This window comes from Narcine bancroftii, chromosome 2 (genome assembly GCF_036971445.1).
Source record: "Narcine bancroftii isolate sNarBan1 chromosome 2, sNarBan1.hap1, whole genome shotgun sequence".
Classification (NCBI taxonomy): domain Eukaryota; kingdom Metazoa; phylum Chordata; class Chondrichthyes; order Torpediniformes; family Narcinidae; genus Narcine; species Narcine bancroftii.
The window spans coordinates 85,192,901-85,217,946 of NC_091470.1; the positions used below are offsets into that span (position 1 = coordinate 85,192,901).

General features: G+C 40.6%; 1 protein-coding gene across 2 annotated transcripts in view; it reads right to left on the bottom strand.

The window, feature by feature from the left end:
- The window catches only part of LOC138753853 (stAR-related lipid transfer protein 9-like), a 299,188-nt gene that overhangs the window by 91,307 nt on the left and 182,835 nt on the right, over nt 1-25,046 (bottom strand). For both annotated transcript variants that reach the window (XM_069917341.1, XM_069917340.1), the window contains exons 14-19: nt 15,027-15,089; nt 12,719-12,799; nt 9,575-9,754; nt 6,929-6,980; nt 3,341-3,478; nt 1,739-1,821 (exon numbers count right to left, since the gene is read on the bottom strand). In XM_069917341.1, coding sequence (XP_069773442.1) covers nt 1,739-1,821; nt 3,341-3,478; nt 6,929-6,980; nt 9,575-9,754; nt 12,719-12,799; nt 15,027-15,089 — 597 coding nt within the window. The remainder of the gene's footprint in view (nt 1-1,738; nt 1,822-3,340; nt 3,479-6,928; nt 6,981-9,574; nt 9,755-12,718; nt 12,800-15,026; nt 15,090-25,046) is intronic.

Sequence of the window (25,046 nt, forward strand, 5' to 3'; positions counted from 1 at the left end):
CTGCTCAGATTCCAAATTCAGTTTGTGAAGGTCTTGTCGGTAGCCTGGATGTGTATAATGGTCACATGGAAGTCTGACTCCCAGCTAAATATTACACAATGGAATAAAGAAATGCAGAGTTTTTATTCCCCTGGAGAAAATCCCATACAATTTAAGGGGGAAATATGGTACATTTATTAGGGTGTGGCAACCCTATCTGCAACACAATGGTACACAGATATAATTCTACCCCTTCTGAATAAAGGAAATGCAACAATCCATGCCAGTCGTGAAATGATTGAGATCAATGACGTGCTCTCTTGTATTTTGCTCCTTATCTTTTTAATTTTAGGTTTCTTTGGGTTCCCTTAAGGGTTTGTGTCTTTACCGATAATGGGTTCTTTGTTTAATAATCTTTTCTTTGTTGTATGGGAGGGAGGGGAGAGGAGTAGGGGAAAATAGACTCTGTATTTTATATTCTATTGTTGAAAGAGATTGTGTTGTTTGTTTGGATTTGCATGAGTCTTTGAAAATCAAAAGTAAAATATTTTTTAAAATGGTAGAATTGTTCAGCAAATGTGTAAATTAATTTGGTTTCAGAAAACTAGCCCCACCATTCATTCCTCAGTTTTAACCATTTCTCATTATCACCATTGCTCATGACAAGGTTATCACCTCTTTAAAAATTCATTGCAGTAGTGAATTAGTCAAAGCAAGTTTCACATCTGCCCAACTTCCCAGTTCCTCAGGGTAAGGAAACAATGCATCCCCATGCAGCAAGATCTAAACATTCTGCCTTGGGCTGATATTTGCACCACCCATATCATACAAAAGTGGTTCCCTCTGTCATTCAATAATATTACCAAATCCAGTAGCATTAACATCCGAGCCACTGACAGAAGCGGAAATTGAGTGCCTGCGCAAATACCATGGCTCACCTTGACATTGACAAAGGTCAAAGTCAGGAGTGTGATAGAATGATTTCCATTTGATCGGACAAATGCAGTTCCAACATAACATAAAACTCAACATTATCCATGAGAAAAGATCACTGGATTATCATCCTGAAGATTCAAATATTTTCTTCTTTTCATCCCTGGTGTATGGTGGCTACAATGTTCAGTGTGCACTTAAATCATTGCAGAAACATACCAAAGCTATTGCCAACACTTCAACCTCTATCATCCAGAAAGGCAAGAATACAACTGCATTGGAACACCACCATCTCATACGATCAGGTCTGTCGTTTTTATGCTCTTCCTTCATTGTCACTGGATCAAAATGTGGCAAGTGATGTAGTAAAAAATCTTACTGTATGGACTGAAGCGATTTAACAAGCAGTATATGGATCAATGGTCATGTTGAATTCTGAGACAATTATCCTCACATCCCTTAGATTTCAAAAAATGCAAAATTCTTTTATTTCAAAATGAAAGGATGCTAGGGAATAACATTATTCATACTGAGCAATAATAAACAAAAGTACTGGAAAAGTACAGGCCAGAGCCCCTAACACCTCAAGAGATTATTTTTTGCAATCAATCCCTCAAGTTGAGTTAGCATTTCCTTTCAAATATACTCTTTTGCCAAATTTAGGGAATAATAAAACACTCTAATTTGTGTACTTATTTCAATTCTCAGCAAGTTAAAGCCAAATAATGGAATAGTCCAAAATTTAAGGAATTGTTAGAGTGCTACCTGCAAATTTAAAACACATTTATTAATGGAAAGCACATTTATTCATGTATTAGGAACTCACAGTTCTCCTTTGTCTCAACTTTGCAGCCTCAGTTGGATGATTAAACCTGAACTTATGCACTTTTCCCAATATTATAATAGCACCTGAAAATAAATGGTTTCTTGGTGATTAAACATGATCTTAATCCATGAACAACACATGCACAATAACCCTACAATAAAATATGTTTGTGTACTGGAGTTTAGAAGAACAAGAGGTGAATTTACTGAAAAAGATACTGAGAGGAATTAACAGGATGAATGGTGAGATTTCACTCAGTGAGAGGATCTTGAATTTAGGGGCATAGTTTTAGAGTAGCAATTCCCTATTTTGGATGGATATGAAGAGGAATTTCTTCTCTCAGATAGGAGTAAGTATTTGGAATTCTCTACCAAGAGAGTCACAAGCCATTTCAGGTGAACCCTCCGCCTTGAGGCCGGCAACAGGAGCAGATTGAAAACTACAAACCTTTAAGGCAGCAGCCCTAAAAGGCTGCTCCAGCATCCCATTCATATCCAGAGGTGCCTCATAGTGCCCTCCAGATCTGATGGAGGCAGGGAGACTTGTTCCACAGCACCACCCGACACAGCAGTTTTACCTGTGTGGAGGATTATGGGTAGTGAAGACCGCCAATGTTATACTGTGTTTTGAGCTGCAGAGAGCAGCCCCGAAGACCGAAGAGCCCAGTGAAGTGCCAGAGCACAACCCCCACCGGCTGCCCCCCTTGATGTCCCCTGCCGGCCGCCCTTGCCCCAATGGCCATCCCTGCCGACTTCCCCTCCCCACTGGGACGGGGCTGTCAGGTAGCGGAGCGGGGGGCTGTTAGGTTGCCGGAAGTTGGATTGCAGGCTGATGGAGTCATTAGCCCACCCCTAAACAGCCACTTAGCACGGCTGTACAATAAGGTGAGTTGGTGGAGTGCAGTATTCCACCAATTATCCCTCTCTGAGGGTTGGCGTCAGCGCCTCAGAGGCACTCTTGGTGCATTCAGGTAGGTAAATATTTAGCCGCAAGGGGATATAATCTTCACCTTTACACAGAGCATTTGGTCCACCTGAAAGGGCCTACTGAACATATTTAAGGTGGCGACTCAGTCATTTAAGCTACAAGGAATCAAGGAGGATAGGGAGAGCACAGAAAAGTGGCATTGAGGCTTATGGGATAGCGGATTAGTGGATAGTGGATTACTTGATTGGCTGCCTGACCCCCTCAGAAGACTAAGCAGTGAAGACCAAGGGAGGAAAACAGTGAATATACATTGATGAAAAAACAGGACTGGAGTCAGAAAGTGCACAGAATACATTCAATAGAAAGTGCAAGGTTTAAGGTTATGATGAAAAAACTAATATCTTGTCCCCTGACATCAATGCATATTTAGGATTATTGTTGCATTTCTCAGCAGGTCTTTGAGCCCAATGCTGGTAGAGACTCAGTCAGTAGTCGTATTGTCAGCCCTGAGTTGCAAAGATTTGAATTCCTTTCCAAGAGCATTCAGTAATCAGAATAATTTGAAAACGGAAACATGGAGTATTTCAGATTTGTTTTGGATTATATACCAGGAAATGTTTGCAGACATACTGCACATTGTTACTAGATTAGTGGGGCAAGCAACAACCTCGTTACCTTGTGACAAACGGCATGAATGGACAACATCCAGTTCATTGACAATGCACTGTGCTCCTCCTATTGATTCAAGAGTCACAATGCTATTAACATTGTGAACTATACAGTGTTCCTTCTCCACCCATGGACCTTGCAGAACTAAAATAAAGATGACAATTATTGATACAAAAGATGTGCCCTCAATGGGATTTTCACCTCTTACCAAGTCTATTGTTGTCTTTGACCTGAGCAGTTATGGAAACAAAAGTGGATCTTCACACCAAGGACACCCTCTATTGTGTTACATGGGATCACAAACATCTTAAGCATGATTGACTCAAACACATCTAGTAGCTCAAACCGCACACTGAGACATGAGTAGCAGCAGAAAAGGTTCAGGTTCATTAAAGGCACTTTCAGGTGGCCAACTGCCCCGCTTGTTAAGCCGCATATTTTGGCAATATGCGGCTGTTGAGAAGCCACCTGATTGCGCAGGAGGTGCTTGCAAGGTGAACTTTGTAACCCTCCTCCGAGAGGGATAATTGCCGCAGCACAGTTGCCTCCCCAGTTAAAAGCGGCTGCATTTGGGATGACAGTCAGCTGGCGAGCGCCTGACAGCTCTTCTCCCAGCTGCCCCTTCCCCCGGCGCAGGATGTTGGGTCAGGGGCAGGGGCAGGTGGCTGGGCTGTCAGCGCAGGAACTGCGGGACTAGAGAGGCCGGCGGGGGAGAATGGGGTCAGGGGTGTCAGCATGGGGACTGCAGGGCTCGAGCGGCCGGCGGGGGAGAAGGGAGCTGGCTGAAACAATGCCGATACCCGACTCGAGCGCCGTACTCCCCCGCCGGCCGCTCCAGCCTCCTCTCCCGCCGGCTGTTCCGGCCCCGTGAGTGGGGAGAGAGCGGGGCAGCAGGATCAGTGTGGGGACGTCCCGTGCGCTGACAACCCTTGCTGGCTGTCCCAGCTGACAGCCAGCCATCCTGAATTGACAGCCCAAGGGACAGGAGCCGGAATGCGGTCAGATGCGCATCCCGGAACAGCTGTCCTTTCAGGTGGCCAGAACTGCAATTTTAAGGGCCGCTTCTGTTTCTTCAGGCGCATTCTTAACGCAGAATGCACCTGAAAAAGCCTTAAGAGTGCATGGAAAAGGATGGAAGGGTCCTTGTCATGGTTCATCCCCTGCAGCAGCATGACCGAGGACTCACTGATCTACAGGCTGTTCCTGGGGGATGCACACAGAATCAGACATCCAGGATTGCTGGAAGACCATCAAGTTGATAGGCCCTTTCAAACTGCCATGCAAAGTGTCTTCTGGTACCCAGAGAGAGATTTTTAAAGACTAATCTGGTCAATAGTAGAGGTGATCCATTTTGGAGGACTAAAAAGAACATATATTAACTGTGGTAGGGCCTATGGAATATTAAGTCCAAGAATCCCTGATTGGTGGCAACATAGGTGACATGAGGTGAGGTACGTCATGCTGTCCTTCTTTAGCCAGGGCACTTGGTGCAACTTTAGCTGTGGCCTAACCAATGTTCTTTTAGAGTGCTTTGTAGAGTTCAGTTTGCTACAATATAGGATATAAATTACTGTGTGCAGAGGGGAATCACAAGATTATTGGTGGAATGGAGTATTTCAAGTCCATTATCAACTCACTGTACTCACTGTAGGTCACATCTCCAGAATGGAGGACCATCGCCTTCCCAAGATCGTGTTATATGGCGAGCTCTCCACTGGCCACCGAGACAGAGGTGCACCAAAGAAGAGGTACAAGGACTGCCTAAAGAAATCTCTTGGTGCCTGCCACATTGACCACCGCCAGTGGGCTGATATCACCTCAAACCGTGCATCTTGGCGCCTCACAGTTCGGCGGGCAGCAACCTCCTTGGAAGAAGACCGCAGAGCCCACCTCACTGACAAAAGAGGAAAAACCCAACACCCAACCCCAACCAACTAATTTTCCCTTGCAACCGCTGCAACCGTGTCTGCCTGTCCCGCACTGGACTTGTCAGGCACAAACGAGCCTGCAGCTGACGTGGACATTACCCCTCCATAAATCTTCATCCGCGAAGCCAAGCCAAAGAAAGAAAGTACATATACAACCAGATGAAACAACATTTCTCTGGACCACAGTGCACACATACACAGCACAAAATAATCCCGTGTAATTAAACATATATAGTACAACTGATTATCACAACCAAGCTTCCACTGATCCCATGCCTCATGACGTTCTGGATGACTTTCTTGTGGGGGACCTTGTCAAATGCCTTGCTAAAATCCACATCTACTGTCTTACCTTCAATTTTTTTGTTACCTCCTCAAAAAACTCATTAAGGAGGGAATAAAGGAATCCTGTTCTGGTTGGTTGCCAATCCCCAGGGAGGCTTCCGGGCTGGTGGAACACTCACTGGTGAGTCGGCGGGCTCCTGCTTTCCCAGTCAAATCCTGACTCCAAATCCTCCCCTAAGCCTACCACACATGCACATCGGGGAATCCAGTATGTGTGTGTGTGGTAGTAGGCTGAGGGGAGGGTTTGGTGTCAGGAGCTCTGCTGTGCCAAGGAAGGAGGGAGGGAAGAGAAGAGAGGGAAGGAAGGGGAGAGGGAGGGAGCAAAGGGGTGAGGTGAGGAAGGGGAGAGGAGAGAGACAGGGGAGAGAAGGGAACACCACTGAGCCTGGGAGGCCGCTTTCCTTGATAGTGCTGAGAGAAGGGATTCTTCCGACCACTTGTGACTTGGAGATAGTGGTATGCAGTTTGAGAGGGTGAGTTGGAGAGAAAAGTCAATAGGGGAAGGTAAAGAATAAATGGAACGAGAGAGAGGAGGGAGTTACCTGAAACTAGGACAGTACTTCTAATTTCATGTTGGGTGAATTTTTTTTTCAATCTATAAGGTCAGTTTGGCTCCAAAAAAATTTCGGATAAATGAGGATTTCAAATTTGTTTATGCAAAATATAAATTTTTTTTGGATAAATGAGGATTTCGGAGAATCCGATTCCAGATTATCAGAATTGTGCTGCAATATAAACTAAATATTTTAAAACATTTTCAAATAATTTACTCAGTTACAGGAACTTCTGTCTTCAGAAAGAAGCCACTTCCCAGCCTGGCAGTCCTGATTTTGAATCCTAAATCTCCCTCCTGATGGAAGTAGATCAAAGATATTATGTGCTGGATGGAAAAGGTCCTCAAATATTCTATGAGACCTATGACAAAAGGCTGGGTTTCTTTTTCTTGGAATTGAGAGGGCTGAATAGAAACCAAATTGAGGTATATAAAATTATGTCTGTAGATAGGAAGCATTTCTCTAAAGGAAAGGCATTTAAAAACTAGCCAGCTTAAGGGAATGGCTATAAGATTTTGCAAGGTACTGAGGAAAAATATTTTCATCCATATCAATGCAATCTGGAAAACACTGCCTGAAGGGGAGATGTTTAAACTGTATTTGGATAAAGACTTGAAATTCCAAGGCTGAGGGTGCAGGCCACTAAATGGGATTAGTACAAATTGGTACTTGATGTCATTATTGACCTGTGGGACATATAACTATGTAGTGGATGTAGGTAAACGGAAAAGGTACAATCATTCAGCTGCTAATACGTTTGTTCATACCAATGTCTTGTTCTGTTTCTGCATCAATCCTCCCAATCTTTGTTATTCCTTCCTAAAATTGTGAAGACATACCAACGTATTAAACACATTCCCAGAAATATCCCAGATAAACAAGTTATTTTTTTTAAGATTATTGAAATAACCGCATTGACATGTGCAAATAAACATGTTACAAAAAAAAGCTGTCCTTATAAAGTCGTTGATACTTAAATTTAAAAACCGAAGTCGTAATGCACACACACATTGAAACTCATTTAATGTTACTTTAGACCTCAACACGAGACACAGATTAGGTTTTCTAGAATTTTTAAAATTGAACATATCAAATTACAAACTTTGGGGCACAGAAGCATTAGGACAAACACCACAGGGAGGAAAACAGCCATTGTCTGCAAGTATCTTTTTAAACATATGCCATAAAAAGTGATGTAAGGCTGGTTCTCAACTTTTTGCTTAAACGTGTTACTCTATTACTCTAAACAGTGAAATCTTCGGTGTTAAAGCATTATTAGAAAGATGGGTGAAAGCAGATTTTATTTGCTTTTCAATTCTCTCTCCACAGATGCTGCACGTACTGCTGAGTTCTTCCAACATTTTCTGTTTTTATATCAGGTCTCCAACATTTGTTTTCAACAACTCAGGAAATACAAAACCTGCTCTTCTAATTTGTCTCTTCCCACCAGCTAGGGACTTAAATAGTTCTTTCAAGTAGCAATTCACTTCTACTTCTACCATTGTTGTATTGCTTTCAGTCCATAGGGTGCCCAAGTTTCCAGTTGTTTGTTACTTTAATTCCCCATTTCTCTCCCAATTCAATATCTGTCTTTGGTCTCCTCTACTGATCCAATAAAGTCCAACATAACTTTGAGAATCAGCACCTCACCTTCTGTGTGGTATGTTGTAACTCTGGAGTTCAATCCTAAATGCAATAATTTCCAGATAACCCACCTTTCCAGTTCTGATGCAAGCTTATTCACCTGTGACATGAAATGAATGCTTCTCTTTCCACAGATGCTGCCTAAGAATTTCCAGCCAGGTTCTGCACCTCACAGTTCCAACATGTTATTTCTCTCCATTGTCAACACTCATGTTTTATTATATATCTCTAAACAAACCAACTATGATTAACCAACATTCATTTCCTGCTCTTAGCTACCAAGAGAAAAGAGTTGTCACCTGGAGAACATGAGTCTCCACCGCATCAGACATTTCCTTCCCCTCTCCAAATTAAAACATTCTCATTTTCTCACTTTTCCAGTGAAAATTTATTAACCTGTAACATTAACTCTGTTTTATCTCCATAGATGATCCCCAACCCATGCAGTGATACCATTATTTTCAATTCCCACTAAATGGAAATAGATATATTTATTTCATATAACTGAAATATATTTTTCATATATTACTTTCACACACTTTTAATATCATTGAAAATAACAAACAAAAATTTATCACAGCAAACAGTTTAAGTTTATCAGGCATAACATGTGAAAAAGACAACTGGTCATCAATCGTATCCTTACTTACGGCTCAGCAGGTCCAATGGGAAGATAAACAAGTCAAACAAAATAAGAGAAAAAGGAAGATAATTCAAAGAAGAAAATATTATAAATAGTAATATTTTTCTCATCAATTAATTAACATAATTCTATAACCTGATCACTCTCTATCGCAGCCCTATCTCAATCATAATCTTGTTTCTTTCCCATACATATTAATAAGACAAAAATGATCACTGGCCCAGGAATTTCATTTCATTTCCATGTAAATGTCAATTTGAAATTCACTGCAAAATATCTTGCTTCATCATTTCTACAAACTCTAATATCAAGTAGAAGGTCATTTAATAGATTGTTGTGCCAGGGTTAGCGTAGCAGTTAGTGCAACGCTGTTAGAGTGCCAGTGACCTGGGTTTGAATCCGGCGTGGTCTGTAATGCTCTCCTCGTGTCTGAATGGGTTTCCTCCTGATGCTCTGGTTTCCTCCCACCCTTCAAAACATATGGGGGTTGTAGGTCAATTGGGTACAATTAGACGGCACAGACATGTAGGTCGGAAGAGCCTGTTACCGTGTTGTATGTCTAAATTTAAATAATAGTCTTCCATTTGCAGGATGATCAACAAAAGGCTGAAATTTGAAGGATTTCCCAAAACACATGCTTATTTAAAGCATAAATATGAAAAAAATAGATGGTGAATTGTTTTAATGCCAATATAAATAGTATCACAATCACCACCAGGACTATAGTCCTCATTATTGTCAGGATTATTGAATCACTAATTAATACCCAAGTATTAAATACAATTAACATACTGTAATGCTCTCCTCATGTCTGAATGGGTTTCCTGCCACCCTTCAAAACATATGGGGGTTGTAGGTCGATTGGATCCATACTGTACAGGAGTACAATCAACAGAATACTAATAGTAAATTACTACATTTCATGAACGTTGACAGTCTGCATTGAGTTAGGACTGAACATATAGATGCAGCAAAATTAAAGAGTGAACCTGCATGTCCCACAGTCTGCTTTACACTAACATAAGCACGTGAGATCTTGATGGGAAGGAGAAGAAATTGTCATTAAGAGACTAAATATATTTTGAAAATGGAAACAAAATACTCTGGATCAATTCAAAAGTCTTACCCTGAGATGATAAAGGAAAACACCTGTACTTAGTATATCCTCATCCACTGCTATGAGATGAGGTAATTGGGAGGCAACAATTACACCAGTTTTCCCTCTGTTTATGTCCACATAGTACTCCTCCATGATTGCTTTTGTGTCTTTCCATCCGTCTGTCCAATCTTTGGTAAGCTGGTCCACCTAATAGAGATGACAGTAATATCTAGGTAAATCAATCTAGGTTACATAGTTTTGAAGAAGAGTGAGGTAATATATTTGGGGATGACAAATTAAGTGAGGGGAACAGCATTTCCTATTTTGTTAAATATTATTTCTTGGAAATGCTCGCAGAGCTTGTCCCTTAAAGGTTGTATTCAGTTTTGGGAATTACGTGGACCAACACGAAAAAAATGACTCATTTTGGAATCTACAGGGGGGATGCAAGAGGTAGGTTTTTCACAGAGTGGTGGGTGCATCAAAGTCATCAGCGTTTGCTTTCTTCAGTCTAGAGGAAACCACATGTTGAGTGCAGAAAGCATTTCACTAAATCGGAAGAACAAAACAGTACCGCACAAGAACAGGCTCCTCAGTGGTGGAGGTAGGTACACAAGATTTTTTAAAGAAACTATGAGATGGATCGAAGAAAAATGGAGGGTTGTGCAGTTGGGAAACTAGGCATTGTTGGAGTCAACACAACATTGTGGGCCAAAGGGCCTGTATTGTGTTGTATATTTCTGTCACAAAAAACTTTCATGCAACTGCTGGAAATGTAAAACCTCCCCTTTTATTTCTTCCCTTCCCATTCAGCAGATACCCAAAACTGTCCTTTCAGATGAAATGGCAAATCATTTGCACTGTTCTTAAATCTAATTCCAACAAAGAAATGTCAGGGATCAACAGGCTGGGTTTAAAGGAGACGTGTGAGGCAAGTTTTTTTTTTACACAAGAGTGATAGTTGTCTGGAACAGACTGCCAAGGGGAAAGCAGATATAACAGCAACATACAGAAAGACACTTGAATATACAAAGAATAGATATGGACCATGTGAAAGCAGCAGAAGTTTAATTTAATTTGGGCATTATTTTTGGTGCAGACATAGTGGACTGATGGGCCTGTTCTTGTGCTGTACTGTTCTATGTTCTTCCGATTTAGTGAACTGCTTTCTGCGCTTAAAATGTGGTTTCCGCTACACTGCAGATAGCAAATGCCGATCACTTTGCAGAATACTTTTACTCAAGTGTAATCCTGAACTTCCAATCTTCTGTCACTTTTACTCGCTGTCCAATTTACCCTTCTGATATTTTTTTGACTTCTCTATCTACTTTGGTATGCATCCTATTGCAGACATTCACTCTGAATCTCTGTGCTCTCACTGTCTGCAACTTAAAACCTAACTATTCCATTGTTTTTAACTTTTCTAGTTATCTTGAAGGGTCCTTGACCTGAAATGTTGAGTGCTTCCAGCATTCCTTGCTTTTATAATGTAACATAAAGTACAGAGAAGAGAGGAGAGACAGATGGTCCTTGGAGGGATTATCCACAAATCACTGCAAGGAGGAGGATCATGAGGTAAGGTAGTTAAAAAGACACAAGACCTGTCTTTATTAGCTGAGATACAGGGTACGAGAGAACTGTATAAAATATTCATTCAATGAGGATTATAACAGCTCCAGCAGTGAACAGTTTTGATCACCAAATTGCAAAAAGAATGAAAGGACTGGAATGGCTCAGAGAACATTTATGAGAATGTTGTCAAAACCACAGAATTACAGCCAAAAGAAGAGGTCTTCAAGGTCAGGCTGCTTTACCTGGAAAGAATGAGGCTCTGAAGACATTTAACCGAGGTGTTTAATGTTCTGAAAGGCCTTCACAGGGAAATAATGAATGATCTTGCTTTTTTTGTGAAGTGAACAATAAATAGGGATGCTTAGACTTTAATTGGTAGAGCTGAGTGGAGGGGAAAATAAATCATCTAAATCATGTACAAGGCTTTGGAGTACTGTGTACAGTTTTGGTCACCAAATTATAGGAAAGACATAAACAAAATAGAGAGAGTGCAGAGAAGGTTCACGAGAATGTTGACAGGATTTCAAGGTTTGAGTTACTGGGAAAGGTTGTACAGACTGGGGCTTTTTTCTCTGGAGCGTAGAAGATTGAGAGGGGACTTGATAGAGGTGTTTAAGATTTTAAAAGGGACAGACATAGTAAACGTGGATAGGCTTTTTCAATTAAGAGTGGGGGAGATTCAAACTAGAGGGCATGGTTTAAGATTGAAGGGGGAAAATTATAAGGGGAACATGAGGGGAAATTTCTTTATGCAAAGGGTGGTAGGGATGTGGAAGGAGATTCCGACAGACGTGGTCGAGGCGGGATCATTGGTTACATTTAAGGAAAGACTGGATAGTTACATGGATAGGAGAGGACTGGAGGGGTATGGACCGGGTGCTGGTCAGTGGGACTAGGAGGGTGGGGATTTGTTACGGCATGGACTAGTAGGGCCAAACTGGCCTGTTCTGTGCTTTAAGTGGTTATATGGTTATATGGGTTACTGGGGTCTGGAGCGCACTACTGGAAGGGTGGTGGACACATATAGGTGGAAAGATACGTGGCTATAGACGTGAGTCTGCAGGACCTGCTAAATTTCTCCAGCACTTTTGTGTATAAACTATAATCACAGCATCTATAGACTTTCTTGTTTCACTCCATTCAGCTGGTCCACTCTGAAATCTGTTTGAGGGATGCCTACCCTGAAGAAGTTCTCCTCCTCTCTTTGAAGGGTGTTCTGTGAGAGTCTTTCTCACTGCTCCCTACTGCTCTCATGCTCATACAGACTCACTTCCACAGCCATGTATCCCTCCATCTATGGTCTCTTGATTGCTGGCCTGTGCTCCTCCCTTTGCCCATTCTCCCCTCTTCCCTTTGCTTTTTTATTCAGGCACCTGTATGCTTTTTGCTCAGACCTTGACAAAGGTATGTAACCATTGGTTGAGTTTCACCAGCATTTTTGTGCATTAACTACATCCACAGCATCAGTAGACTTTCTGGTTTCACTTCATAACTTCAATTGTACTTTACTGGTTCTAAGGATTGCTCAGAGGGTTTCAAAATTATTTCATAAATGCAAAAGCTTCCTTTCTTTTCACAACATGCAGATAAGTAACTAACCTTTAGTTCATTCTGAAGTAGCATTTCTGTCAGGCTTCCATCTTTCTCATCATTTTCATCGCTTAAAGGGCTCAAGTTTCGCTGCAAAATATGCCGAAGATCAACATTAATAAATGTTTATATTCTGGTGCAAAAATGACCGCCTGAAATATTCATTCAATGAGGATTATAACAGTGTTGGACACTGACACGTGACTACTGAGAACTATCACTGCCACACTCCTATTGTAACAGTCTTGAATTCCAAGATGATCATCCGGATGAGCGAGTATTTCAAGCACCATTCCCTTGTCAAGAAATTACAGAAATGCCTTTAAAACCAGTAAAAAAAATACTACCCATGATGAATCTAAATTATTCACTTTATCACTAAAAAAATACCACTATATGAACCTGATTTTTCTTCTCCAGTCCTAAATCAATTTCTTTTCCCATGGGACTAAACTCAGCAGTAATACATTCCACTTCCCCCTTCACTGTTTCCACAGTCATCACCCAAAACCTACTCCAACAAACACATCATCTAGATTATTAATTCACTTGAGGGAGTGTTGGATTGATGGGGGTGCTATCTGATTGCTGTGGTAGCCATTAATAATTTCATGGCCCTACTCGAAGCACAAAACATGTTTCTCCTAAGTAACGTCCATCCAACAACCAACATCACCTCAAGATACTAACTGGATAATTATGATCTCAGTTGGACATCATACTGACTTGAAGAATAGCCAAACTTTCTGTAATCCCACTGATCATGCAGATATTTGGAATAATCTAAGGATTAATGCTAAACTTTCCTTTTTTTAACCCATGGTTATGGTTTTAATACAGTGTAGTTTGTCATCTTTGAGAAAAATTAAAAAGCACCCAAAATTCACTGATATTGAAAACAATGTGTCCAGTTGATCTGTACTTTACATGACATTTCCTTTCCTGCAGTGGTCAGTTGACAGAAGGTCAAGCTGCCAAGTTATACTCCTGTAAAGTGCACAAAAGAGTTTACATCTCAAGTTCATAGGAACAGGAACAGCCCAAGCATCACTTTAAGTCTGCTCCATCATTCTGTAAAATCATGGCTTATGTTGAACCTCAACTTCACTTTCTCATCTGAATTCCTCATTACTGTTCAAGCTCAAATAATCATCTACCTCAGCCTTATACTTTCCTCTCTGTACCACTGGATATTTGCAGTTGTTTAGGATAGAAAATTCCAAAGATCTACCAGTACTTCCGTTAAAGAAATGTCTCATTTCACAATCAAGTAACATCTTTTTGAAAGAAGTTTCATCCCCTTTCAGTCAGAGGAAGCAGGCTGAACATGCATGTCAAGACCTCTCACAAATCTGCTACATTTCAATGAATTCACCTCTCCTGCTCTAAATTCTAGTTATCACAAACCAATCTTACTTAATTGATCCTCTGACAACAATCCCATTATTATAAATCAAATAAATTTTCATTACAACACCTGTAAGCCATACTAAGACCCTGCAAGATTTGCTGTCTTTGCAAATCAAAGCCAAATTACCAATGACCTTGAATATTTACCTTTCATATTTGTGGCAAGACATCTAAATATCCTGTAGACCTGTCTTCATATTACTGGAAAAGGGTTCTCTTCTTTCTATTCTTATTAATAATTAACATCACACATCTCTGAATAACTCACCATTCATCACTTTCTATTTGACCAATCTCCATCCATTCCTAAATACTCTGCATCTTCCCAACGTGTTTCTTTGGCATCAGGCTTTGCAATATACATATGTAAATAGGGATGATGAAGGAAAAGGACAAAAGAAAGCCAGGGTTTTTTTCATGACCTTGATTTTAGAGGAAAGTGGAGTAGGAAATATAGTCAGTATAGTATAATCGTCTTCTGCTACCTCAAGATTTGGAATTCCCTCCAAAGCCTCTCGGATTCTAACTCTACCACAAGATACTGTGTCAATACAAATAATTGTTGCTGTCAATTAATGGATGGGGCACCATCTAATAAACAATTCTATAATTTCATAAACACTGAATATAACCATCACAGAAATGCTTGATAAATAATTTTCACTCATTTTCCAAACTGCTGGTGGGGACAAACAGTTGGAGAGAGAAAATACCATTAATTAATTTATAATGTATACATCTAATCATTTTAATGAAACTACGGACCAGATAGTCCCCAATACAATTCCTATACCTTTATTTAATCATATTTTTAACATTGTATTTTTAAAGAATATTAAGCCAATATCAGTTTTTTTTTTCAATTTCAGTAAACAAAAAAAGCACAATTTACCAATCCAAAACTCACCAGCATGGTTTTTAATCTGTTAATTTCTTCTCTCAGTTCTCGAATAAGCTTTACATTAGCATCCTGAAAAAAAAGATAAGAACCTTTTAAGTTTAAGTTAAGTTTATTTGTCACAAAAATATCTAGTAGAGTGAAAAGGGTTCTTCTTCAAACAGGCTAACAGGTTATCTCTATAATTCATACAGCCATGTAAATAGAACAATTTATGGAGTATAGGTTTATAATGAAAAGTATGACCAACTGGCTCAAAGCAAGGGCAGAGTGATTACAGATTCAGATTTATTGTCAGAGTGCATAATATGACATCACATACAACCCTGAGATTCCTTTTCCTGTGGGCAGTTATTACCACTTATTGGTAGTGCAAAATTTAAAAAAAATTGTAGACAATCTACACAAACAACTGACTGTGCAATACAGAAAGGAAAACAAACAAACAATAAAGTCACAATAAAGTCCCTGATTGAGTTTGTTGTTGAGGAGTCTGATGGTGGAGGGTAGAAGCTGTTCTTGAACCTGGTGGTGAAAGTCTTGTGGCACCTATACCTCTTTCCAGGTGGTAGGAGCCAGAACAGAGCATGTGGTGGGTGGTGTGGATCCATGATGATTGCTGCTGCTCTCTGATGGCAGCATTCCCTGTATGATGGAAGGGATTTGCCTGTGATGTCCTGGACTGTGTCCATTACCTTTTGCAGGGCTTTATGCTCAGGGGTACTGTATTGGGAATAATTGAGGAGCCTGAAGGTTGCAGGAAAGAAACAATCTAAATTTTTAAAAAAATTAATTTAAATTAAGCTTGTTGATGCGTGCTTTCACACTCTTAAGCCTTCTTCCCTCTGGAGGAAGGAGAAGAATGTGTGCCCAGGACCTTAATAAAATGTTGAAACAATGTCTAGCACAATGATATTTTACACGTACTATATTTAAAAATCAGTTATGAGATTCCTTGAAAGTCAAATCAAGTACAGATTCTGAAATCTAAAATGAAAACAGAAACACCCAATGTAGCAGGTCAGACAGCATCAGTGGAAAGGTTGAAGGTGGCTCTTCAACTGGAAACAAACTTTTTCTCTCTCCTCAGATGCTGCCTGACCTGTTGCATGTTTTTGAGCACTTTTTTGGGGAAATGCATAAATTTGACTAATTATTTTATTTTAACAATTCCCATTACAGTAAAACCCCTGGTATACGGCAGATACCGGATAAGTGAGTTTTCCTGTTGACTGAGACTCACTCTTACAATGCCAAACGAATACATCAGCATTAAGAATAAACTGTTTAAAAGAGAAAAAGAGTACAAAATGTAAAGTAACAAAAAAATTAGCATTGTAGTCCTTAATTATGTAAAGTAAATTTTCATCAGGTAAATGACAAAATTTAAATTTGAACCTGGTCGCTACTGCTGTAACAGCTTTGTACTAACCACTATGCTAAATGTGCCGCTATCATAATTAATCCTCCCCCCACCAAGTTTATAGATGAAGCCTTACTAATATACTAATAAAGATCCTCTTACTAAGCAAAGATAAGGAGTCACCCTAATGGTGAGCAGCATCAACCAGCTTTTCATCCTGGGCGACTCCAACTTCATTCAAACAGCTACCACAAGCAAATTACGACCAAGGCGCTCTGCTGGCTGAATAGTTGCTTTCATCTTCACCAAAGGTTTATGTGTTACCTCAGAGAATATTTACTTTTTAAAATTTTAAAGTTTTATTTACATTTTTAATTATTCTAATTTATTTAAATTTATTTTCCTTGATACATTTTGGTGGTTGTTTGAGGTGGCCAGTTGCAGAATTTCAGATAACAGGGATTTTACTCCATAGTCTCACAGAATACCAGTTTATTGGTGCTACTAAACCACATATAACACACCTCTTGTTACAACCCAGATGATATTAATCATTCTACAACATCCACGGCTAGACTTAAGCCACAATACAAAATCTCCAAAGTCACTTTACAAGAGCATTACCAAACAAAATTTGACACCAAACCAAGGCAACAAAAGTGCAAATGATCAAAATCTTGTTCAAAGTGATTTTCAGAAATGTTTTCAAAAAAGAAATAAATACAGAGCAAATTCCTGCGTCTGTGGTCTTGGCAGCTGAACAACCATGCAGGAATAACATTTGGGCAGATCACAACATCTGAGCGGAAGTGGAATAGAACTAATGGATATTACAGTGATTAGAAGGAATTAGATAAAAGGAAAAATTCAAGAATTTTAAAGTTGAGACATTGTTTAAATGTTGATGTCAAATGTATTCCTGTTCTAGAAAGTGCAAGTAGTGTTCTTATTTTATTTACAAACAAAGCTTGGCTAATTGATGGATTTTAAGGAGTAACTTAGGGAACAGAAGTAGGAATTCCTGGACTTTGGTGATTCTTCAAACATCAGAGAGCATCTTAAGCATTGTTCACATTATGGCTGCAAACTAAAAGGGATTAATTACTAGTGGCAAATAGAGTAGATAGTAAGCATACAGATAACAAAAACTGATAGATTCTCTAGCTATGTGAAGAGAAAGGGATGGTTGAAGACAAATGTTGGTTCATTAGAGTTAGAAGCAGGGGAACTTATAATGGGGAACAAAGAAATGGCAAGCCATTTGAATATATTCTTTGTTTCTTTCTTCACAAAAGAGATTATAAGTAACCTTTCAGTAATGTTGGGGAACCGAGGGTCTAGTGAGAAGGAGGAACTGAAAGAAATCCATTTGTAAAGCAATAGGGAAATTGATGTGATTGAAGACCAATAAATTCCCAGGGTGTATTGCAGCAGACTTGAAGTAGCCCCTAAAATAGTTTAAGCATTTAGTTGTCATTTCTTATAGACTTACTAGTAACCAATGCAATCCCACTATTTAAAAAAATGGAGGCAAACAAGGAATTTTTGAGTCATTCATGGAAATTTTCCCCAACTCATCCAACTTGACCAAGTTGCCCATCTGAACAAATCCCATTTGCCTGTATTTGGTCCATATGTCTCTTAACTGTTCCTATCTATGCACCTATCCAAATTATGTTTAAATGCTGTCATTGTACCTGCATCTACAACTTTCACTGGCAGTGCATTCTAAGTAGTAAAAATACAAAATGCTGGAGAAATGCTACTGGTCAAACAGTGCAAAAGTAAAAATACATAACCAGGGGCTTACAACTTCCCCATTTTAAGAATTACTATAAAGCTGTTCAATTGAGATTTATTAATGCACTGTTTTGTTTAGATAAAATCTCTGCTTGGGTTAATATAGAATTTAGTGCGATAGGAGAAATACATTTACAGGATTTTATTTATAAATGGAATTCTAAAATGTTGGTAGGAAATAGGGAAACACTTATTTTGAAACATCTGATTGAATTATGAATATTGATAATGAAATAGGTATGTAAGGTTTAATATCTTGAAAAATGCTCCTCTGTCAAAATAGACACTCCATTTTCAATGGATAATCAATTTTTGAAGAATTGGATGCAGATGGGTATTAAGAAGATTGAGGATTGTTTTGAGAATGGGAAATTTATAACATTTCAACAAATGAAGAATAAATGTAATGTGCCTAACAATACTTTAATTTGTTACTATCAAGTTAAAGCCTTTTTGTCTCGTAAAATAGGTCCAAGTTTGACATTACCCAGTCAAACTGAATTGGAGTTACTGATTTGTAATAGTAATGTAAATAAATTTATTTCTGTAACTTATCATTTACTTCAATGGAAAGACCCCAAAATAGGGTGCATCAATCGAGATTAAGATGGGAAATAGATTTAAATAGACAAACAAATGAACAAGATTGGATGAAACTATGTAAAATTAATAAGACAAAAATCATAAATATAAGATACAATTTTTTTGCATCAATTACATTTGACCACAAAAAAAATCTGACCTGCTATGTCAGATTTATGTTTCAGGAGTGCATGTGAGATTGGAACTTTTTTGCATTGTACTTGGCAACGTCCTAAAGTCAGACATTTTTGGTTGGAAGTCAATAATTTTTTGGAATGGATTATGGGGGTCAAGTTCCCACAGGATCTGATGTTATTTTTATTGAGTAATATTAAGGTTATAAGACCTATTTAAAATTAACTATGCATCGAAATATATTTGTGCAAATTGCTTTAGCAGTTTCTAGGAAATGTATAGCAATATCATGGAAGTCAGATATAAATTTAGGTATAGAAAGAAATGCATGCAGAATTTTGTAGTGGTATATCATTAGAGAAGATTACATATAGTTTACAAAAAAAATCACATTTTGGAAAATACGGCACCCATATTTATAAAATATGGGTTTGTACGTTTGACAAACTCTCTGAAGACCTCACTTCTTGGTAATCTCCAATATTAGAATTTATGTTATAAATGTTTATTCCCTTGACATTCTGTCCTTCTTCAATCTTTTTCTCATTTTTCTTTCTTTTTAGGGGTTTGGGGGAGGGGAGGGAGGTGGGAGGGGGAGTAGGGTTTTTTTTCTTTTTTATATATACCACATGTATAACCTTCTGAATAATTTTTGAATTTAATGAAATGTAATTTCATTGTAACCACAAAATGTGGTTTAAAATTTATAAATAAAATATTCCAAAAAATTCATAACCGTATTTTCAGGCTTGAGCCCTTCATCAAGGTATGAGAAAATGTCAGCAGACGTCCAAACAAAAAGATAATGGGGCGGGGGGGGGGTTGGCAAAGGCAGAAGGTGATAGGTGGAGAAGGGAAGGAGGAGACAGCAGCAACCCCTGACATTCTCTCATACCTTGATGAAGAGCTGAAGCCCAAAGCGTCAGTTATGTATTTTTACCTTCGCTAAATTTTACCAGCTAAGTTTCTCCAGCATTTTGTGTTTCTACTTCATCCACGGTGTCTACAGATTTTCATGATTTACTCTGACTAATGCACAACTCTGTGAAAGCTCTTCAAAGGATGCCTACCCTGAAAAAGTTCTCCTTTGCTCTCCAAAGGGATTCTCTCACTGCTCCCCATCTGTAATCCCTGCTGCTCTCAAGCTCTATTACCGTGTACTCACCCAGACTCAATTCCACAGCCATGTCACCTTCCTCGCTACTCCCCTGATAGTGGCTGTCCCTTCCCTCCCTATCATCTCCTGCCTTTGCCACCACCCCTTTCATCATTGCACCTTTTCATCCAGATTTCTGTGATAGTAAGAATAGCACATTCTCAGTTCATCTGCATTACGAGTTCAGACTCCTTGCTTAAAAATAGACATGGTTCAGCCTTGTATTCCTCTCCTGTTTTATCACATCCATGTATGGTCTGTTTGCTGGATTTACTCCATTTCCCTTCAGTGTGTGACAATACCTCTCCCTCCCGAACTGAGGACATCCTACTGTGCTGAATATTGTGAATATTTTCATTTTTGACTGGACAATTTTGCCGTGGAGGAAATACTGTGAAAGTTCACTGCTAATTCCCAGCATGGCAGGATCTACAGAGAGAAAGAGAGATTGCAGCAATTGAGGTTCCTGGGAATTCAGTAGAATAAAAGACTTCTTTAAGACTAAGAACATTTTGACAGGACTGGTCAGATGATGCAAGAACGAGTTTCTGGATGGTGGAGAAGACTAGAACCAGGGGTCAGAGCCTAAGGGTGCCTATTTAGAACTGAAGTAAGAAGAAATTTATTCCCCATAAGAGTGGTGAACCTATGGAACTTTATCACAGAAGGCAGCTGAGGCCGATCATTGAATCTCTTTAAGTAATTAAACCAAATTGTTGGAGTTGCCGTTTTTTGGAGAAGCCAAGCTTGATATTTAAGTGTTGTGATTGAGGTGAAGTACTGAGTCTTTACTTCTTGAGACTCTGTCAAAGGGAGGTTAATAGAGATTCTAGCAAGGTCTTTCTGCAGAATAAGTTCAGGAAGCTAGGTAGTAGGTTAAAAATCAGGATTACTACTAGTGCAACATGCTCATGAGGCAAGAAATAGGAAGATAGTGCCATTTAATATTTCTGGGAGAAGCCAAAAAGTGATAGTGGCTGATTGCCTCTCTGACTGGAGGCCTCTTGACTACTGGTGTACTTTAATGATCAGTGCTGAGTCCTTTGTTCTTTTTCATCTCTATCAATGTAAGAGACTTTCTGCCAATGGCAAATCAGTCTGCCTTATGGCAGAGAAAATTAAATTTTGTGTAATATTGGCCTGTCTTTATTTCATGAACCTTGATCTGGATCAGCTATTTTCAATGGGGGCCACAGCACATTTAAGCAAAAGCCTTGTTTTCTTTACATCTCATGTAACACAAATATTTTTAAAATCTTTTTTAATGTATTTTGTAGGAAAGAAGTATGGATAAAACCAAAACTTGACAGCTTCAAAAGGAATGGGGCCCATAAACTTGAACAGAATCCAAGGGAGCATAGGTGAAAAACAGTTGAGAATGGTTGACCTAAATGATAATGTGCTAAATTAGATCACTAAGTTTGCAAATGATACAAGGACTGGAGGTATAGTGAACAGCAAGGAAGACTTTCAAACCTTGCAGGGGGACCTAGACCAGCTTGAAAAATGGGCTGCAGAATGACAGATGGAATTTATTGCAGACAAGAGTGGTGCTGTAGTTTGGAAGGACAAACCAAGGTGGGACATACATGGTAAGGCACTGAGGAGTGTGGTAGAACAGAGTGATCTGGGAATACAGATACACATTTCCCTCAAAGTGACATTAAGGATAGATAGGGCCTTAAGGAGAGCTTTTGACATATTGGCCTTCATAAATCAGTTCTCATGTTATGGCAAGGTTGTATAAGACATTAATGAAGTTAAATTTGGAGCATTGTGTGTAGTTTTGGCCACCAAACTACACGAAAGATATCAATAAAATTGAAAGTGGAGAAAAATATTTATTAGGATGTTGCTGGGACTCGAGAAACTGAGTTACAGGGAAATGTTAAATAGATTAGGACTTTATTCCCTGGAGTAAGGAGGGGAGATTTGAGAGATTTACAAAATTATAATGGGTATAGATAGAGTAAACGCAAGTAAGTTTTTCCCACTGAAGTTAGGTGAGATACAAACAGAGGACATGGGTTAAGGGTGAAAGGAGATAAGTTTAGGGGGAAAATTAGCAGGAATTTCTTCACACAGAGTGGTGGGAGTACTTAGTGAGCTGGCAGCTAAAGTGAATGAAGGCTCAATTTTCACAATGAAGAAAAATTTAGACAGGTACATGAATGGGAGGGAGTGGAGGGCTATGGAATGGGTGCATCACAAACTGGTTATTTGATGCAGGGAGCACGGAGAGCTTCATTCATCCGGGCACAGTGTCGCACTACTCCCTGGCACAATGTAAAGTCTCCCTAGCCTCCATATCCCACTTGGCTGTGATCCCTGGCTGCTGCACTGTGACAATGACTGTGCAGGGCATGGAGGATAAGAACCTTAAACTCCTTATCATGCTACAGCTCTGCGCACCAGTCATACTGGGACTGGACTTCTAGTGTCAGCTAACAAGCGCCCAATGCAGTTTGACGCCCCACACCTCACGGCCTGCAACTGCAAATTCTTAAACCACCAGCCCTCCACCCCCCAAACTCTACCCTCTGGGTTCCACTGCCACCCCAGTTCAAGAACCTCAGCCCCAACTGCAAGCCGGTCACCACCAAGAGCAGGCGATAAAGTCCTGGAGCCAGAGCCTTCATCAAAGGAGAAGTCAAATGGCTTCTGGCAGAGGGGATCATAGAACCCAGCACCAGCCACTGGAGGGCACAGCTGGTGATTGTTAACAGCGGAGAGAAACAATGCATGGTCATCAACTACAGCCATTTCACCCAGCTGTATGCCTACCCACTCCCCCACATCTCCGACACGGTAAACGGGTCTTAAAATTGACCTTAAGTCGACCTACCACCAACTACCAATCTGTCCAGCACCTCTACCATTTTCGGGGTCACCAACAGGGTATCTGTCTTCCAGAGGGAGATGGACCAAATAATGGATGACTATGGACTCAAGGCCATATTTCCTTACCTGGACAATGTAGCCATCTGCAGCCATGACCAGCAGGACCATGACACTAACCTGAAGAAATTTCTCCAGATGGCCAAAAGCCTTAACCTAACCTATAACCAAAAGAAGTGCATGTTCAGTACTTCATGGCTGGCCATCCTGGGTTGTGTGGTGGAGAATGACATTGGGCCTGACCCTGACTGCATACACCCCCTGTTGGAACTCCCATTGCCCCATACCTCAAGACCCTGAAAAGGTGCTTGGGCTTCTTTTCATATTATGCCCAGTGGGTCCTGAATTACACAAACAAAGCCCACCCCCTGGTGAAATCTACCACCTTCCCCCTATCAGTGGAGGCCCAAACAGCATTCACACGCATCAAGGGCAACATTACCAAGGCATTAACGCATGCCATGAATGAATCCATCCCCTTCCAGGTGGAGAGCGATGTGTCAGATTTTGCCCTGGCTGCCACAATCAATCAGGCCAGTGGCTTTCTTTTCCAAAACCCTCCACTCAACACTCAGCCATCAAAAAGGAGGCCCAGGCCATAGTGGAAACTTTGCACCACTGGAAGCACTACCTGGCTGGAAAACCTACTAACTAACCAACGTGCAGTCACTTTTATATTCAATAACAAACAACGGGGAAAAATGATGAACAACTAGATCCTGAGGTGGAGAATTGAGCTATCCACCTACAGCTACAAGATATTATACCGGTCCAGGATGCTCAACAAGCCTCCCGATACCCTATTCCAGGAGACATGTGCCAACACACAGTTGGACTGCCTCCAAGCCCTCCACAACAATCCCTGCCATCCAGGGGTCACCGGGCTCTACCACTTCGTTAGAGCCCGTAACCTCCCCTACTCAGATGAGGATATCAGGGAGCTGACATGGAGTTGCCCGGTCTGTGCCGAGTGTAAACCCAAATTTTATCGGCCAGATAAAGCACACCTCATCAAAGCCAAAGCCACCCACCTTATCAAAACCACCCATCCCTTCAAATAGATGAGCATGGATTTCAAGGGGCTTCCATCCACAAATAGGAATGTATATTTCCTGAATAGCATTGATGAATACTCCTGCTTCCCCGTCGCCATCCCCTGCCCGGACGTGACAATGGCCACAGTCATAAAGGCACTGCATAGCATATTCGCTCTGTTTGGATATCCCTCCTATATCCATAGTGACTGGGGATCCTCATTTATGAATGAAGAGCAAGGGCATAGCCACAAGCAGGATCATGGGTTATAATCCCCGGGGGAGCAGCCAGAGAGAAAGGGAGAACACCACCGTCAGGAAGGCAGTCCTCCTAGCCCTCGGGTCGAAAGGTCTACCCATCTCCCGGTGGGAAGATGTCCTCTCTGAGGCACTCCATATTACCAGATCCCTCCACTGTGCTGCTAGTAATGCGGCACAGCACAAAAGGCTCTTTTCCTTCCCAGGAAGTTGGAGTCAGGAACCACACTGCCGTCCTGGCTGATGACCTCTGGGCCCGTACTGCTCTGCTCTATCAGATGCTACAAGACTGACCCTCTGGTCAAGAAGGTCCACCTCCTCCATGCTAACCCCTAATACACTTACGAGGAGTACCAGGATAAGCTGCAGGACACTGTTTCCATCCAAGACCTGGTGCGTGCAGGGGACCCTCACAGTAACCCTGACCAACTGGCCCACTAATTGTGCCTGACACAGTAACCCCAGACCAAGCAACCCCACAGTCTTACTAATCCCCTTCAGCTACAGCCTGTCATGCAAATTACTGCCTGGAAATCAGCAGCTGTGCCAAAGCAAACCTTACGACGGTCACAGCAACAGACGAGACTACCAGGCAGGCTGAACCTGTAATGAACAATGAATCACATCACTCCGTCGGACTTTGTTTCAAAAGAAGGGGTGAATGTGGTACAACCACTGTATTGTTGTATTGCATGAGCTGGTCCGCCCCTGAACCAGTGACTCCACCCTCCCGGAAATCCCCATAAAGGCTGTTACACCCAAACACCTCCCTCAGTACCTGCCTTGGAAACGGGCCAGCAACA